Source organism: Vicugna pacos, chromosome 11 (genome assembly GCF_048564905.1).
Source record: "Vicugna pacos chromosome 11, VicPac4, whole genome shotgun sequence".
Lineage (NCBI taxonomy): Eukaryota > Metazoa > Chordata > Mammalia > Artiodactyla > Camelidae > Vicugna > Vicugna pacos.
The window spans coordinates 78284609-78300435 of record NC_132997.1 but is presented as its reverse complement, the minus strand read 5'-3'; the positions used below and the strand labels follow the sequence as shown (position 1 = coordinate 78300435).

At 48.4% G+C, this 15827-nt stretch overlaps 1 protein-coding gene across 1 annotated transcript; it reads left to right on the top strand.

Moving 5' to 3' along the window:
- Window positions 1-203: 203 nt before the first annotated feature.
- ACTR1A (actin related protein 1A) lies at window positions 204-15000 on the top strand. Its single transcript, XM_006210462.4, has 11 exons — window positions 204-391; window positions 6706-6770; window positions 7816-7891; window positions 8587-8712; window positions 9608-9732; window positions 10367-10583; window positions 11305-11397; window positions 11965-12139; window positions 12243-12304; window positions 12993-13033; window positions 13211-15000. Exons 1-11 carry the CDS (start codon window positions 344-346, stop codon window positions 13311-13313), a joined length of 1131 nt encoding a protein of 376 aa, XP_006210524.1. The 5' UTR covers window positions 204-343; the 3' UTR covers window positions 13314-15000.
- The last annotated feature ends 827 nt before the right edge of the window (window positions 15001-15827 follow it).

The following is a 15827-nucleotide window of genomic DNA, read 5'->3' as shown; positions in this document are numbered from 1 at the left end:
ATTCTCAGCATGCACTGAGAATCCCTTCAAAAGGACTACAGATCCAGGCATGCAATGCAACCATCAATCAGCGTCCTCGTCTATTTATCTACGGAGACTACAAAACCCAGGGTACTGTGCGTCCGAAACGCGCCATCCCGTCCCTTAAAATAGGCGGAGCTCCAAAGAAGCCTGGCTCGCTAATTAGGTGCAAGGCATGCTGGGTGTTGTAGTTCTTCGGAAGCGAGGTCGGGCCGCTCCCTGGCCACCCTGCACCAGCAGCTAGATTGCGCATGCGTTGTCAGTAGGTTTAGCGGCGGACCCGGCTGGCAGTTCCTTCCTCGGAAGGAGAGATTCTTCTGCCATGGAGTCCTACGATGTGATCGCCAACCAGCCTGTCGTGATCGACAACGTGAGTTGCACCCCCCTGGAGGGACTTATGCTCTCCTCCCCGAAGGGATCGCTTCCCGGGTTTCAGCCTGGGCCGCCGGCTCTTTGTCACTGGCCCGGCCTGTCAGGCGGGTTCAGCCGCGGCCGCCTCTGTCCTACCCCGACTCGTACTCCTCAGGCAGGGCGGCCAGCCAGCCAACAACCATGGGATGGAGAACCTTGCGATAGATAAAGGGTAGAATTACAGTGCTTGGGGGTCCTTGGGCCCTTGGCTCGAGGGGCCTTAACCGCTCTGTGAGAGCCCGGAGCCCGCCCCTCCCCTGTTTCCGATAACCCTATTGGCTGCTCTGGCTGTCCATCTTGGCCGATGACCCCGCCTCTGGGCCTTGCCGGATGAGGGCAGACTTCTGCAGTGATTGGCTCGTGCCCCTGCCGTTCTTCTGGGCCGCCATAATTTTTTTACCTCTCTCAGGGGCGGAGCGGGGCACGAGGGGTGTGGGGATTGGTCTCGAGAACTCCCAGTGGTGGGGCCTGAGCGGCTAGGGCCCGCCTGCGGGTGGAGAAGGGCTAAGTTTCCTTCGGTCCCCGGGCAGGCTGGGCTGCTAGGCGGTGTATCTGGGTGGGGCCCAAGAGTCTCGTGCCAGAAATGGCCTTAGGATTTCAGTTATTTCTATGATTATAAACTACAACATTAGTAAAGGTGGAGAAGAAGGGAGAGTGACAAAGCAAGCAGGGAGGTACTTTCCTTCGGAACGCCCAGTTGCTGGGGAAAAAAATTATTAAACGTAGTATTTGCCAGGCGCTTACATGGCGGGTTCCCATACATTCAGATTGGATTCTCACAAAAACTGGGTGGATAGTTAAGGCAGGAAATTTGATCCTTGTTTTGCAAATGAAAAAACTGAAGCAGGAAGAGGTGAAGTGAGCCCAAGGTCACAGAGTAGAGATACCCTAAATCCAGTGCTTTACCCGTTATTCTTCTTACTGGTACCCTACGCAGATGCATCAAAAGTGACAAATGGGAAGAATCTAAATACTGCTCTTAATTTTGGTGGAGGGAGGCAGTTGTAAAACAACTGGATTTCTGTCTTCCACTCAAAGGTTTGGTCCCACTGAAATTGGTTGATACCTTTCTGTTCCCCTTCTGAGTCCCTCCATTGAGACAAAACTGTTCCCTCTGCCCTAAGCTGATTGTCTGATTCACGCTGTTGATTCAGCCCTTGGGACCTTCACCACGTTGCAAGATCCCTTCATTTGCATCATCTCATTTAAGCTTCAACTCTGATAGGTAGATAGGACTTACCGTTCCCAATAGAACTATGCAGAAAAGTGAGGCTTGGAGAGGTTAAATAACTATTCAAACTACCTGGCTTGTGAGTTGAGGTACCAAGACTCAACACTGAGATTGGGTTCTAAATTCCTCACTTTTTCCAAGGAAAGGTGCTTTTTTGGCTAGCTTTAGTTCTCTCCGGGAAGGAGGTTGAGTTCAATGAGACTTCATTTAGGGGAGGATTTTTTTTTTTAAAGGTCTCCTTCACTAGACTATTAAATCCTTGTGGGAAAAGATGATATTCCTTCATTTTTCATCCCTCTCTTCTTCCCCACCTCCCTCCACACAGTACCTAAGGCCTAGTACCAAGCTGGATTTTTTTGTTTCTTTTTTTCTCACATTAGATTTTTGATTGGACTGGGTTGATTGGTGGGTAGATGAATGACTGAATATCTTTATCACAGTAACAAAGATACCCGTAAATAAACAAAGGATTGGTGGGGGACCCCTAATTAGTTACTACAGAGGGTTGTGTAGGACTCCTTGTTCTTAATGTTGATTTTCAGAGCACGCTACTATTTCTTATCTTCAGCCAGTTAGTGTGTGCTTCGTCTGCCTTTTTCTTAATTATAAAAAGGAAAAAAAATATAGAAATTAGCACTTTCCTGTTTTCATGAGTAATGCAGAAGGAGTGCTGTGTGCATCCCACCAGTTCTTTTGCTTCTAGAATTATTGGGCAGGAGTTCTCTTTCCAGCCATTTTCTTTAATGTCACTTAAGCTAACACTTATTAGTTTCTTCTTTCTCTTTCTTGATAGTGTATCTGAAATGCATCAAAGCAGTTGTGCATTTTCAGTTTTAAGATTTAAGGAATAGACTTGTTTTTCCTCTGGGAAAACATTGCCTTTATTATGCCAACAATTCTGCCAAAAGGTGAAGTAGGAGAAAGGTTAAGTAATTTTCCCACTAGGATTTACTGAGCATCTGCCACAGTTTTAGATTTGGGGCCTTGGGTAGTTCTTGCTGTTTGATACTTAATTTTGTTTCATTTTGTTTCAAAATGAAACATGGATAGGAAAAATCATTTGAAATATTTGAGCCAACTTTATATTATAAGAATAATGTTATCTAGCAGACTTAGCATCTCCATAGCTATGTTACCACATTTTATTTCTGGGCTAAGGAGAGTGTAATTAAAAGAAAAAAGAACAAAGAAAGCAAGGAAAAAAGGGAACAGCCCATTATCGGTTCACAGCCTTTTCCAGTCTTAAGACAATTGTTGACCACTCCTTTCATGCAATTCTGGCACCAAACCAATTCATCAGAGTTTAACGAGGAAAATGGAAGGGGGTGGTGTGTGCATGCACTTAAATTACAATGACAACAACAGTAAAGTGATGGGTATTTTGAAAAACTAAGTAAGTCTTTCTTCCCAAAGGCGTGTCATAGATAGTGATACGAGAAAGAAGAGGGCTTTTTTTTTTTTTTTTTTTAGCAATTTGCTATCAGTTCTTAAGATCTGCAGGTTCACTTAAGTTTAAGGGACTCTAGCTGAGGCAATGAAGTTAATATATTTATTTAACACTGTCACTTGTGATGTGACATTCAGGCTGTTGGTCATTCAACAAGAATCCATTCCTAGCTTGACAGAAAGGGTGAAGAGGAGGTGACATGTAGAGATATCCTGCTGTTCAAGTATGCGTATTTTAAGAGCCATGGATGTGCTTCCCAGCAAGCTAGGTAATCTAAGGGTGAGAAAGAAACCAGTACCTCATGGAAGAAGAATCGTTGTGAATTAGTTGCCAGGGATGTCTAGAACAGAGACCTCAAACTCAGTGCCTGGGGAGGCCAAGCGAGTACATTAAAAAGGAGGAGGAAGAAGATAGCCTTAAAGATGATGTAAGGAATCTGGAAGGTACATTGAGGATGTCTGACCAAAGGGCCAGCTGCTTCTAATTTCCAGCGAGTTGTCCCCATGTAGGAAAGCAGGCCCAGTGTTGCCAGACCTTCTGGTTCTTCAAGAGAAATCAGAAGTGTTAAATTTTACATGCAGTCTCCAATGTGTAACTGTTGGAAATTAATGTAAAAGTAGTTTGTGATCTATTAGAGACAGCAAGTAGGATTAGTAGTTGCCTAGGGCTGGGGCTGGGGAGCAGGGGCAGGTAGTGGTAAGAATGGAGAGTGACTGCTAATGGGTACAGAGTTTCTTTAGAGTATGATGAAAAAGTACTAAAATTAGATTGTGGTGATTATTGTATAGCACTGTTAATATACTAAGAACCACTGAATTATACTGAATTATAAATATGAATTTATCTCAATAAAGTTGTTTTTTGAAAAATGACTTTGTGGGCCAAACAAAATGTCTTTGGGTGAAATTGGGCCACCAGTGTCTTAGAATCAGAGGCTTCACCTCTCAGCGTCCTTTCCCTCTTGTAAAATGGGAGACAGCTAGCCTCCTTCCCAGCATGTCAAGAATAATCAGGAGTGCCTAGGAAAAAGGTTGCTCAAGCCACAAGGCTTATAGCCACCAGTTACTGGGAGAGCCTTGCTGCGGGATTTGCTTTTTGTTTGCCTGCATCAGAAGGAGAATGGTCAGTGGTGGCTGGCAGCAGATTGGCAGAGTCCTCAAACATCAAATATTTAATGAGACTACTTCAAGAAGCCTCTACAAGGCATTTGTTTACTTGGCTTTGCCAGAGTGAATAACAAGGAGAGTGCCAGCTCATTTGTCAGGTATACAGTTCCGAGTTACAAATGCTGCTAAAGAAATTGACATGACTCCATTTGTATGCTCTCATGGTATGGCTTGAGCAGAAAGAGGCAACTCAGCCGCCTCCCCCATCCCCACCCATTCTTCACCCAACTGCTGGCCTAGCAGGCCAGCTGGTGGGGCTGCAGGGACAAGCTGGGTCTGGTTCCACTTTGTGCATCATTCCCAATGCTGCCTTTGCCTTCCCTGTACCACCTCTGCCTGGGGCTTCTGGCATTCCAGCTGCTCATTCAGGTTCCATACTTTAGGCTTCAGCTGCCAATCATTTGAGCTTGGTTTTCATGTTAGTCAGCCAGCATCTACTCAGGTACCCTGCAAATGCCAGATACTGCTGATATACAAAGTCTCTGCCCTCGAGGAATTTGCACTGAAAAGAGACAAAAGTGGCAAACATAAATTCGAATAGAAAGCAAAATGAAATTCATGCTACCTAGCAGAAGAGGTGATAGTGATTTGAGGAGATCATAGGAAGAGGATAAGTAATTTCAACTGGGGATTATTCTACAGGAGGAAGGCAGTGATATTTGAACTGGGCCTGTTATATACCCTTGCTGGGAAGGACGGAGAGAGAGAAATGAATGTAATATTTTAATCTGCCTTGTCACTCATACTTTAGTCCTTTTGCTAGTAAACTCAAAATCAAATATCCAGGAAAATCATCTCTTCAGAATATCTAGAGTCTGAAGTACAGATCTCATCTTTACTTTTCTTGTTTTCAACATCTGCCAGGAGATCTAATTAGCCTGTCAGCATCACCACACCCAGATGAAGGCAGTGAGCAATTATTAGAAGCTTGAGCTAACAAGTTCCCGGAGTTCTCTTGTACAGTGCTCTTCTCACTAGCCGATCCACTGTCCCAGAGCCCTTGGGTGTGCAGTAGGATTGTCCTCCCTCCTTCCTAGCCTTTCAGCTCAGTTTACAGCTGTACCTTTTCCAGGCTCCTTGCTTTTCTGCCCAGGCCAATGAGTTTGCACATTGTCTCTTGTTTTCTCTTTTCTGTTGGCAGAGGTTCCTGCTGTCTTAGAGAACTGACTGGCTCTGCTCTTCCCCCGTTACCACTTTTCCTGTCCTTCAACCACTTCTTACTTCCTCCCTCTGTCTCGCTAGGGTCAGGCACCTGGATGGCCTATCTAACCTCCCCACCCACTCCCCGCCCTTCTCCTATAGAAGAGCAAGAATAAGAAACAGAGGGAACCAGGCGTGTCGCCTGGAAGCCTTTGGTACCAAGACAACCTTGGCTATTTAGTGTCTCCTGATGTATTTACTGCTTGCTGTGTGGGTTCTGGAAATACCACACTCCACTCTAGGAGAAGTGGTTGACAGGCAGCAGGAAAAGGCTCGCCCTAATTACACATGCAGCTGCAAACTGTGTTGGGGGTGGAAGGATGAGGGTATCAGGTGGGGTGTAGAAGAATTAAGAAGGAAGAGAACAGGCTGAATCTGCAAGTGGTTTCAAGCCTCGACATCTGTCCTGCACGGAGATGGTATCTGTGTCCAGAGTCAGTGTTTACTTTGATTGGGCCCCAGGTGGTGCCAGACATGCTGGTGGGAGATGTCAGATTCTTCTCTGGGCATCCCACCCAACATACCAAGGATTGGAGCAGTGGGATTGTAATGCTGAGTCTCTTTTCTTCTCAGACAATGCTTTAGGGCTTTCTTGCTCTTTACCATCAAAAGACCAACGAGTAAAGCAAAGCATAGTAAAACAACAACAACAACAACAACAACCACAACCACAAACCCCTCACAAAGCATAGCGGTATGCCTATGTGGTCAGAACCAGACAACATGTGTCATATTGGAGTCAGCTTCAAGCATGGCAGCACTCATGGTGGTGTCTGTCATAGAGGCCCTGGAGGGCAGGGGTATTTCAGGCCTGAGCTGGGAAAGTAGGTTAGAAGCATCCCATGGTGGTACAACAATCACACACTCTTCCCACCTTGGTTATGTTCTTAAACTTGGCCACTTTTGTGCTTCAGGGTACTTTCCTCTTCTCAAGTTTTCTTTTTCTTTCTTTTATTACTGTTATTTTTAATTCCAAAAGTAAAACATGTTCAATGTGGAAAAGTCAAAGAATATAGAAAAAATCAAATAATACTCAGAGTATGCAGTATAAATTCCCCCCACCATCCCTAGCCCCACTGCCCTCCCTTTGGCATGCATTCACTGCACAAATACTTTTACAAATGGATATATCATATCTTTTTCGAATAAAAATGGAACCATGTTATACATACTGTATGATATATATCTCTTTGTTTTTGTGATACTCTGACTTCTCTTTCTCTCCTCAGGGATCCGGTGTGATTAAAGCTGGTTTTGCTGGTGATCAGATCCCCAAATACTGCTTTCCAAACTAGTAAGTTATTGTGTAACTTAATCAGAAGCTTGGGGGGCTTATCAGCTTTGTTATGGGGTCAGCTGTCCATCTTTTAGGGAGAAAGGATCTCATTTGGGTCAGCCTTGGTATTGAAAACAACGTCAAGCAAGGGGTAGGAGCTGGCTTGTGGACTAAGCAAACAATTGCCTGCATGGTACAATTTGAGAGGCAAATTTTTTTAAATTTGATTTTATCTGATGCCAAAAATGTTGACATTGGTGACTCATTGCTTTGGATGACGGTCTCTTCATGGAGCCCTCTTAAAATCCTCCTATCACCCTAGGATGGGGTTTAACATCAAATCATAGCTACCATCTTAGTAAGAATGAGTTTTTTCTCAGCACATCCCTAAGGTAGAGAGACTGCAGGCAGAAAAAGGGCCCAGATACTGGGGAAGGGGACTCAAGCAGTAGAAAATGAAGGTGGCCATCTGTCAGTTACCACAACACCATTTTCCTTAATAGGCCTGGGCAGGAGGATAAGGAGACAAAAGCTTTTTTTTTTTTTTCACTTATAACAATTTTTAACACCTTTTTGTATGATTCCTGTACAGTAAACTACACATATTTGGGATGAACAATTTGATGAGTTTTGATAGATGTATACATCAATGAAACCACCACCAGACAAAAACTTTTTGAGTTAACCATTCACTTAGAGATACTTGTTTACTTATCTCTCTGGATCTACACATACGATGGGGAAAGGGAAGAACTAGAGGTATGGAATCCCCCAGAATGTGTTTTAATGACTTATAAGATAATATAAAAATATATAAAATAATATACAAATGACTTAAAGTAATACATGTTCATTATAGAAATTGTGGGAAATGCAGGAAAGTAGAAAGAAGAAAGTCAACTGTAATCTCACTCCTCAGAAATAATCACAGTAGAATTGAGTATATTTCTCCCCATCCAAGTGTGTGCCTCAGTACATTCTTCCTGGGTTCTGTCGTGTTTTCTGTCATGAAATGGAAAGTGATTTCCATTTCACCCCACCCCACCCCGACTTTCTTTTGCAGTGTGGGCAGACCTAAGCATGTTCGTGTCATGGCAGGCGCCCTCGAAGGCGACATCTTCATTGGCCCCAAAGCCGAGGTAATCTCCAGTCCTACTGAAGAAGCCTCAAGCCAGCACAAGACCTTCATTATTCCCACAAATGGGTAGTGCCCCAGCAATTTCCTCTTGAAATCTCCCCTTTCGCTCTCTCATCCCAGGCCTACTGGGTTTATTTCTCCCAAGAGCAGCCTCTGGTTTTGGAGAGGAAATATCTGGAACCCCATTTTGGGAAACAGAGACCAGTCTAGCAAAGAGGGCTTTTGCCTTCCTTCTGTACTCTGTCACTATGTTGACAGTGATCAAACCAATTGGCTTGGTTATTTTTTTGGCAAAAGAGGCTGCGGGGAGATCCTAGCTGGAGTACCCTGGGGATAAGTTAATTAGCACAGTTTGGCAGACCCCTCAGGCAGCCTTTAGAAACAGAACAACAGAATCATTGTTGCCAACCTTGGCTGCAAGTGCTGAGGCCCAGAGGTGGGAGCCGGGAGTTTGTGTCCTGGGACCAGGCAATGAGGAGGGTGCCACCCAAGGGCCCATGGAAATGCAGAAGCCCTCTGCTTTGCCAGCTGATTGGTCAGTGAGAGCAGTTTGCAGCATACGGTTTAGAGACTTGGAGGTGGGTGCACACCCTTAGTCGTGGGTGAGGACTGTGGGGTGGGAAGTCCCAGTCCTGGAAGGGCACGGTCCACCAGGAGAGACTGGCTGTTGCTGGAAGTGCTGCTCTCTGCCTGCAGGAGCACCGAGGACTGCTTTCCATCCGCTACCCCATGGAGCATGGTATCGTCAAGGACTGGAACGACATGGAGCGCATCTGGCAGTATGTCTATTCTAAGGACCAGCTGCAGACTTTCTCAGAGGAGGTGAGAGTCCTGCGTGCAGGGTGCTCCTGCGAGGTGTGCAGAGCAGACAACCCACTACCCCGGACATGAGAGGGATGATGATAACTGCAGAGTGTTTGAGCCTTATGTTCCAGGCACCAGGCCATGTGCTTTTCAGACATGTTTGCAGTTAGTCTTCATAACATTCCTATGAGATACAGGTAGTATCATCTCCATTTTACAAACAAGGGAACGGAAGCTCAGAGAAGCTAAGCGGTGTTTCCAAGATCACCCAATGGATAAAGTGGTAGAGCTGGGATTCAAACCCACATCTTTCAGGGGGGTTGGTATAGCCCAATGGTAGAGCACATGCTTAACATGCACGAGGTTCTGGGTTAAATCCCAAGTACCTCCATTTAAAATAAAAAAAAGAAGAAGAGGGAAAAAAAACCCCACAGCTTTCAGCCTTCAGAGCCTATACTCTAACCTCTAAGGAAGTAACTCTCAACTCAGAAACACAAAAGAAGGTGCATACCAGGCATAGCAGAATTTCCAGGGGAGGGATATGTTTCATTTTTTTAAGTACAGTCAATATTGAAATTTAATTTTCTATTTTGAAAAAAAAATTTAACTATTACATTTATCATAATGATTCCAAATTCAGAGTTTAGCAAAATCGTGACAATTGGAGCTATATAAGAATCTTGGAGGGTCAGGAGAGGAGTAGTGGGGTGGAGGTGAGGACAGAATGAGACTTTAAAGGAGCCTGAATTTGGAAAGTTGAGAAACTGGCTTGGGCAGGGGTAGGTGACAGGCCCAGCTTGCCTCTTTTTGGAGAGAGGCTGACGAAGGTCGCCTGGGCTCTCCAGCCACACAGTACTATTGAGGGGTGGAAATCTGGCCTTGCCCTGATTGCCACCTGGGCATCTTTCACCAGCATCCTGTGCTCCTGACGGAGGCGCCTTTAAACCCGCGAAAAAACCGGGAACGAGCTGCTGAAGTTTTCTTTGAGACCTTCAATGTGCCAGCCCTTTTCATCTCCATGCAAGCTGTGCTCAGCCTGTGAGTAGCAGCTGGCTGGCTAGCCTGGCCCCTTGTGGGGAAGCAGTCCTCTGGCAGAATCAAGGCTGCCTTTCCTTTGGGTTGGTTCAGAGCAACCTGAGCACCTCTGCCAGGGAAGCTTAAGGATGGTGGGAAAGGGAGTGTTGAGACTGTCTCCCAGTCTTGGCACTCCCAGCCGGTTTGGCCCCAAAGTCTCCTCTCAGCCTGCTGGGAAGGCCACATCCTGCTACAGCTCTCCCTGCAGGCCCCTGTACTGAGTTCAGGTATTTATTCAGTGCCTACGTCTGCCTGGTGATTGGACTGTAATGAAAGCACCACCGTGGCCCCCATTCTCATACCCCTGTCATTCCTGTTATGCTCCCAGCCTGCCAGGGTTAGGTCTATCACCAAGATTATACACTGGTGACCTGCAGATGGCATGTGTTTGATCCCATTAAAAAATTGTGAGCCAGCATTTTAAAATGGAGGGTGGGGGGAGGATTCCTATCAAAACCCAAATTTATGGCTTCTCTGAAAATAAAGGAAGAAGGCAGCCCCCTCCCCACTTTAGCTACCATTGAATTCTATCAAGAAGTGAGTTTCTTCCTAGAGTGAGGAGGTGGGGATTAGTGATGGTTTGCCCCCTTTGCTTTAGTTATGCCACGGGCAGGACCACGGGTGTGGTGCTGGATTCCGGGGATGGCGTCACCCACGCAGTGCCCATTTACGAGGGCTTCGCCATGCCCCACTCCATCATGCGCATCGACATCGCTGGCCGGGACGTCTCTCGCTTCCTTCGCCTCTACCTGCGCAAGGAGGGCTATGATTTCCACTCATCCTCCGAGTTTGAGATTGTCAAGGCCATAAAAGAGGTGAGCACTGCCCCAGGGGCCTAGAGCTGGGCTCAGAGGGACTGGGAACAGCATCCAGGACCTCCGTGACCTGGAGTGAAGAGCAGTGAAGCTCCTGTCCTGGGGGTCAGGCTCTATCCTCCCCAGCCAGGCCTCCTGGCAGCTGTGTGATCTCCACCTGGGTCCCCTCACCCTGACAGAGTCACCTTCCACAGTGCTGCCACCTTGTGGGGGAAAGGGAGCTGCTTCTGTTGCCTGAGCTGGGCGATGGGTACACCGGTGTTCATTGTGTTTTTTATATATTATACACAAATTACATATGTTCTTTTGTATCTGTGAAGTCAGAATACATTTTTCTTTTTAGTTAATATGAATCCTCCTGCCACCTACAGCTCTAGGGAGATCTCTGAGCTGGGTAGGCGGGACCCAGAACCATATGAGTAATAGGAGAAGAAAGATGCCTGAGTCTGAACTAAAATTAGGGCATGGTCTCAAGCCCAGATCCAGAGAGCCAAGTTGCCACGCCTGCCCACTGGGAAGGTGTACAGGTGGGAACTCTTATCCTAAGTGCCACCCAGTGAAGGCCAACCGCAGTTTTCCTGCCCCTGCTTTGGGGCAGCAATTCTAACAACCTTTAGGGCGATCACTATAATGGGCAGATTTCTGCAGCCACACATCACTCCCTGGGACTTTGGGTAAGCACCAAGTTTCCTGCCTGCCTGACTCGTGCTTGATTCTGCAGAGAGCCTGCTACCTATCCATAAATCCCCAGAAGGATGAGACACTAGAGACGGAAAAGGCTCAGTACTACCTGCCTGATGGCAGCACCATTGAGGTAGGCCGCCAGACCTTGCCCCTCAGGCCCCTGAAAGCTCTGGGCCCAAATAGAACACCCCATGGGGAGGCTGGAGGCAGATGTAGCAGGCCTATTACCCGCTCTGCCTGGAGCAGCATAGCTCTTGAGCAGCACTGTCTCCTGCCAAGCGAGGCGCCAGGGATTTTGCTTCTCCCATGTGGAGACTGTTTCCTGGGTCAGGATGGGAGTAGGCAGGGGGATATGTCATGCTGTCCTTAACCACTTGGGCACAGTATAGGGTGAGTGGCCTCTCCCTGGACCTTCATTAATAAGAAGGAATTTCCATGAATGAATGAATCCATCTGTTAAAGTTCTCTTGGCTGGAAAATGCCAGAGCCAGGATTAAACATAGGTGTGTCCTCTCTCTAGTTTCCCAGGAACCCTGTCTTTGTTCCTTGAGGCTCTTGACATACAAGGTCTTCCCTGAGCCTGGCCTTCATAGCCACTTGGTTACTAAATGATGGGCAGAGGGGCCTCTTCCGTTCTTACTCCCAAAGGGACCTTGGCCCCTGCCCCAGCCTAAGAAGCTTGCCTCCCACCCCACAGATAGGTCCTTCCCGCTTCCGGGCTCCTGAACTACTATTTAGGCCAGACCTGATCGGTGAAGAGAGTGAGGGCATCCACGAGGTGCTGGTGTTCGCCATCCAGAAGTCCGACATGGACCTGCGGCGCACGCTCTTCTCCAACATCGTCCTTTCGGGGGGCTCCACCCTGTTCAAAGGTTGGTCTTTGTTCTCAGTACCCAGCCCCAGGAAGCTTCCAGATCCTGCTGCGCCCAGACGTGCAGAGAATTGACTTTAGATTCTCCTTTCCCACCCATTCAGGTTTTGGTGACAGGCTACTGAGTGAAGTGAAGAAACTGGCTCCAAAAGACGTGAAGATCAGGGTAGGAGCCTGCTGAGGGCAGGGGCACGGGCAGGGTGGAGCTGGGCCTCCAAGGGTCTGGAGTGCCACGTGGTGTGGCCTCCCCTCCAGCTCTGCCCAAGTTTTTCAGGCGCTACCAGATGGCTCCCGTTTTCCACACGACCCTTAAGGCCAGCCAGAGGGGAGACCCATTCTCACTCTCTCCCCACAAAAGAGGGCAGTTCTGTACAGGGTGTGGCAGATGTGGCAGGGTGCTAGATAAGGGTCCCACATGTGGCCTTTCAGGGAAACTGTAACACTGACAGGAGACTAGCTTTGGCTGCTCCCTTGTGACACAGTCCAGCTTCTTAGTAACTGCTGAGGGGAGCTGGCCTGAGAAAGGAGGGATCCTGAGTGAAGGAGGATGGTTCCTGCCATGGAGTCTGCTTCCCATCAGCCCCCAACAGAGTGAAATCTTGCCCCAGACAGCCCTAGCTTCCCTGGGAGCCGTAGATACTTAGGGCTGCTGGAAACCTTTTTCTCCAGATGAGTGTCAGGCTGGCCCCAGTACCCCCAAGAGAGGCCACAGTGTCCAACAGGGACATAACTTAAAGCCTGTTGTGGGAAATGTGTCCCCAGCCTTGGGCAGTGAGAACTGGCCATAAACATGGGTGTTGGAAGGGAAAGGAAGAATGGATGTCTCAGATTCCTCTTTCCACCCACCCCTGCAGATATCTGCACCACAGGAGAGACTGTATTCCACATGGATTGGGTGAGTAGCTCTTCTGGTAGTAACAGCAGAACAGGAAGCAGAGGCATTGCTGACCCCTCACCACCTCATCCCTTTAAAGAAAAGCCTGATCTGGTTTGGCCCAAGGGGGACTGGCTGGCTCCACCAATACCCACCCTCCTTCTCTCACAATGTTCCTTTGGATTCCTTCCACTCCAGGGGCTCTATCCTCGCCTCCTTGGACACCTTTAAGAAGATGTGGGTCTCCAAGAAGGAATACGAGGAAGACGGTGCCCGATCCATCCACAGGAAAACCTTCTAATATTGGGACATCATCTTCACCTCTCTCTGAAGTTAACTCCACTTTAAAACTCGCTTTCTTGAGTCGGAGTGTTTGCGAGGAACTGCCTGTGTGTATGAGTGTGTGTGTGGGTACGAGTGTGTGTGCATATGCGAGTGCCGTGTGGCCAGGGGATCCCAGGGATCCCGGGGCCCAGAAAGGACGATGAACTACCCACGATGGCAATGGCCTGAGACCTGGGGTTGACCACTCACTGGTCCCTGACAGGGAAGAATGCTGGCAGAGGGCCCCACTCCTTCGGCAGCTGGGCCTTTATCTGGCTGTGTGGGACTATGTTTACTACCACAGGGAGACAGGGAGGCGAACCCAACCCCAGGAGACCTTGCTGCTGCCCATCGTAGGCTGGGCCAGCCCCACCCCTACTCCATCTAGGGTGCCCTGCGGCCCAAGGCAGCTGCTGCCCCCCCTTGCTCATCATTCTGCTCTTGAAGCCTCTTGATCGTGGACCGAGGCCTGGGGCCAGGGTTGAGTTCTGTCTGGTTTTGCTGCAGTTCAGCTTTGGAAGGCTGGAAGAGCACTCTGGGAGCTGCTACTGAGACTTTGGGGTCAGCAGGGGGCAGGATGCCCTCACCTTCACCTGGGGACCAGGACCACACTGGGCATTTGAGGAGGGCAGGAGTAGTGCTACTTTTGATTGGTGGCAGAGCTAATGCTCCAACCCCTAGCCCCCATCCAGGGGCTGTCAGGAGAGTTTCAGGAGCCTGTTGGCCCCAGGCCCTGTTACTTGCTTTCCATCCATCCTTGGGTAATGCCATCTTCAGTTTTATTTATTGAAGTGTTTGTTTAGTACAGGGACTGGAAAAAGGGAGCTCACTGCCTCCTGCCCCACCAGTCACCCTGTGCACACTAATGTTTACAGCGCCTAAGCTTAGCGTAGTATCCAGGACCCCGCCACTCCTTGCTAACAGTGAACTGACAGTATCCATAGGCCTCAAGACCATTTGGGATTGGAGGCTACACTCAAAGTCACTCCAGCCTCTTTCTCCCTCTTCCACTTGCTCATTGCCCTGGAATCAACATGCTAGTTGCTGGTTGGATTTTCTGAAACGGGGTAGAATCACCCTTTGGCAGAGGCTCCTAGAAAAGGAGGGGTGTTGGGAATCCAAACCCCTTAGGACTGAAGAAAGAGCCGCAATTAACCAAGTTGCCTTTTTCCACTCTAGCTGACCCAGGGGACTAGGTTATAGAGGTGAGAAGGTCCCCTCTGGGCTGATTTGTGCCATTCTTGTCTTTGGACTTGTTTGTTTAGGGAGGGAAGGGCCAAACCAGAGTGCCAAGAGCTGATGGGCTCAGGCTCACCTCCTCTGGTCCACTGGAGCCAGGTGCCTACTCTGGACTTCAACCCAGATGGTGCAAAGCTGAGGCTAGCAAATCATCACCTGCACCCTCACCTGTGACACCAAGACCTGCCCAGATCCCAGATTTCAGGCAGTATTTTCCCCCATGCCGTCCAACGACCAAAGGCCCTGCCAGGTGTGGGCTGCAGCAGCAGGTGTGTGTGAAAGCGATGTGGTGACCCACGGACTGCAGTGTGCTTAACCAGCTCACCTCCCTCCTCTTAGCCCAAGCCTGTTCCTCGCACAGCCTCGCACAAACCACATTGCCTGGTGGGGCCCAGTGTACTTAAATAAAGTCGTTCCAATAGATACATCAGCTGGGCCTCTCTCTCTAGCCTGAGCAGGGTGGGAGGAGGGAGGAGCTGAGTCTGAGGCGGTGACTGGGCCTAGTCTGTCCTCTAGAGGGTGCTGTTGCACCAGCCAGGCTTGGCCAGACCTTAGGGCAACGCCCAGCCTGTCAGGTGGGTACAGAGAAAATGGTGTTCACATGCAAGCTCAGGTCAGGAACTGAGGGTCCCAGCCCTGTGCACCCGCCCAAGCCCATGAATGAGACTCTACCCCAAATGAGGGAACCAGCTCTTGACATCTTTGAAGTTAGAGGCTCTCAAAATTTCGATGTGAATAAGCAGCTCAGGAGCTTCTCAAAAAGCGGTTCCTAGGGCCCTTGCTCAGATACTCTAATTAGTTCTCCATTTTAAATCTGTATACTTGGGGGGCTAGGAGGGGTACTGCTAGGCATTTTCCAAATGTTAACCCAGTTGATTCTCCCAACAACCCTGCTAAGTGTAGGCGTGTTGATATCCACTTTACAGCTGAGAGAATAGAGCCACAGAGAGATTACATAATTTCCCAAAACTCTGCCCTTTGTCAGCTAGAATTTGGACCCAGGCAATACAGCCCTGGAGCCAACATCCTCAGCTGCTATGCAGACCCTCAAATAACCACTGGCATAGAGCAGTGGTTCCTAATCGAGGTCAATTTTGCCCCTCAGGACACACTTGGCAATGTCTGGAGATGTTTGTTGTGGATGTTTAGCAGCATCCCTGGCCTTGGCCTACTAGATGCCAGAAGAATCTCCCGCTAGTTGTGATGACTAAAGAACTACCTGACCCTGAATGTCTCCAGTGCTGAGGCTGAG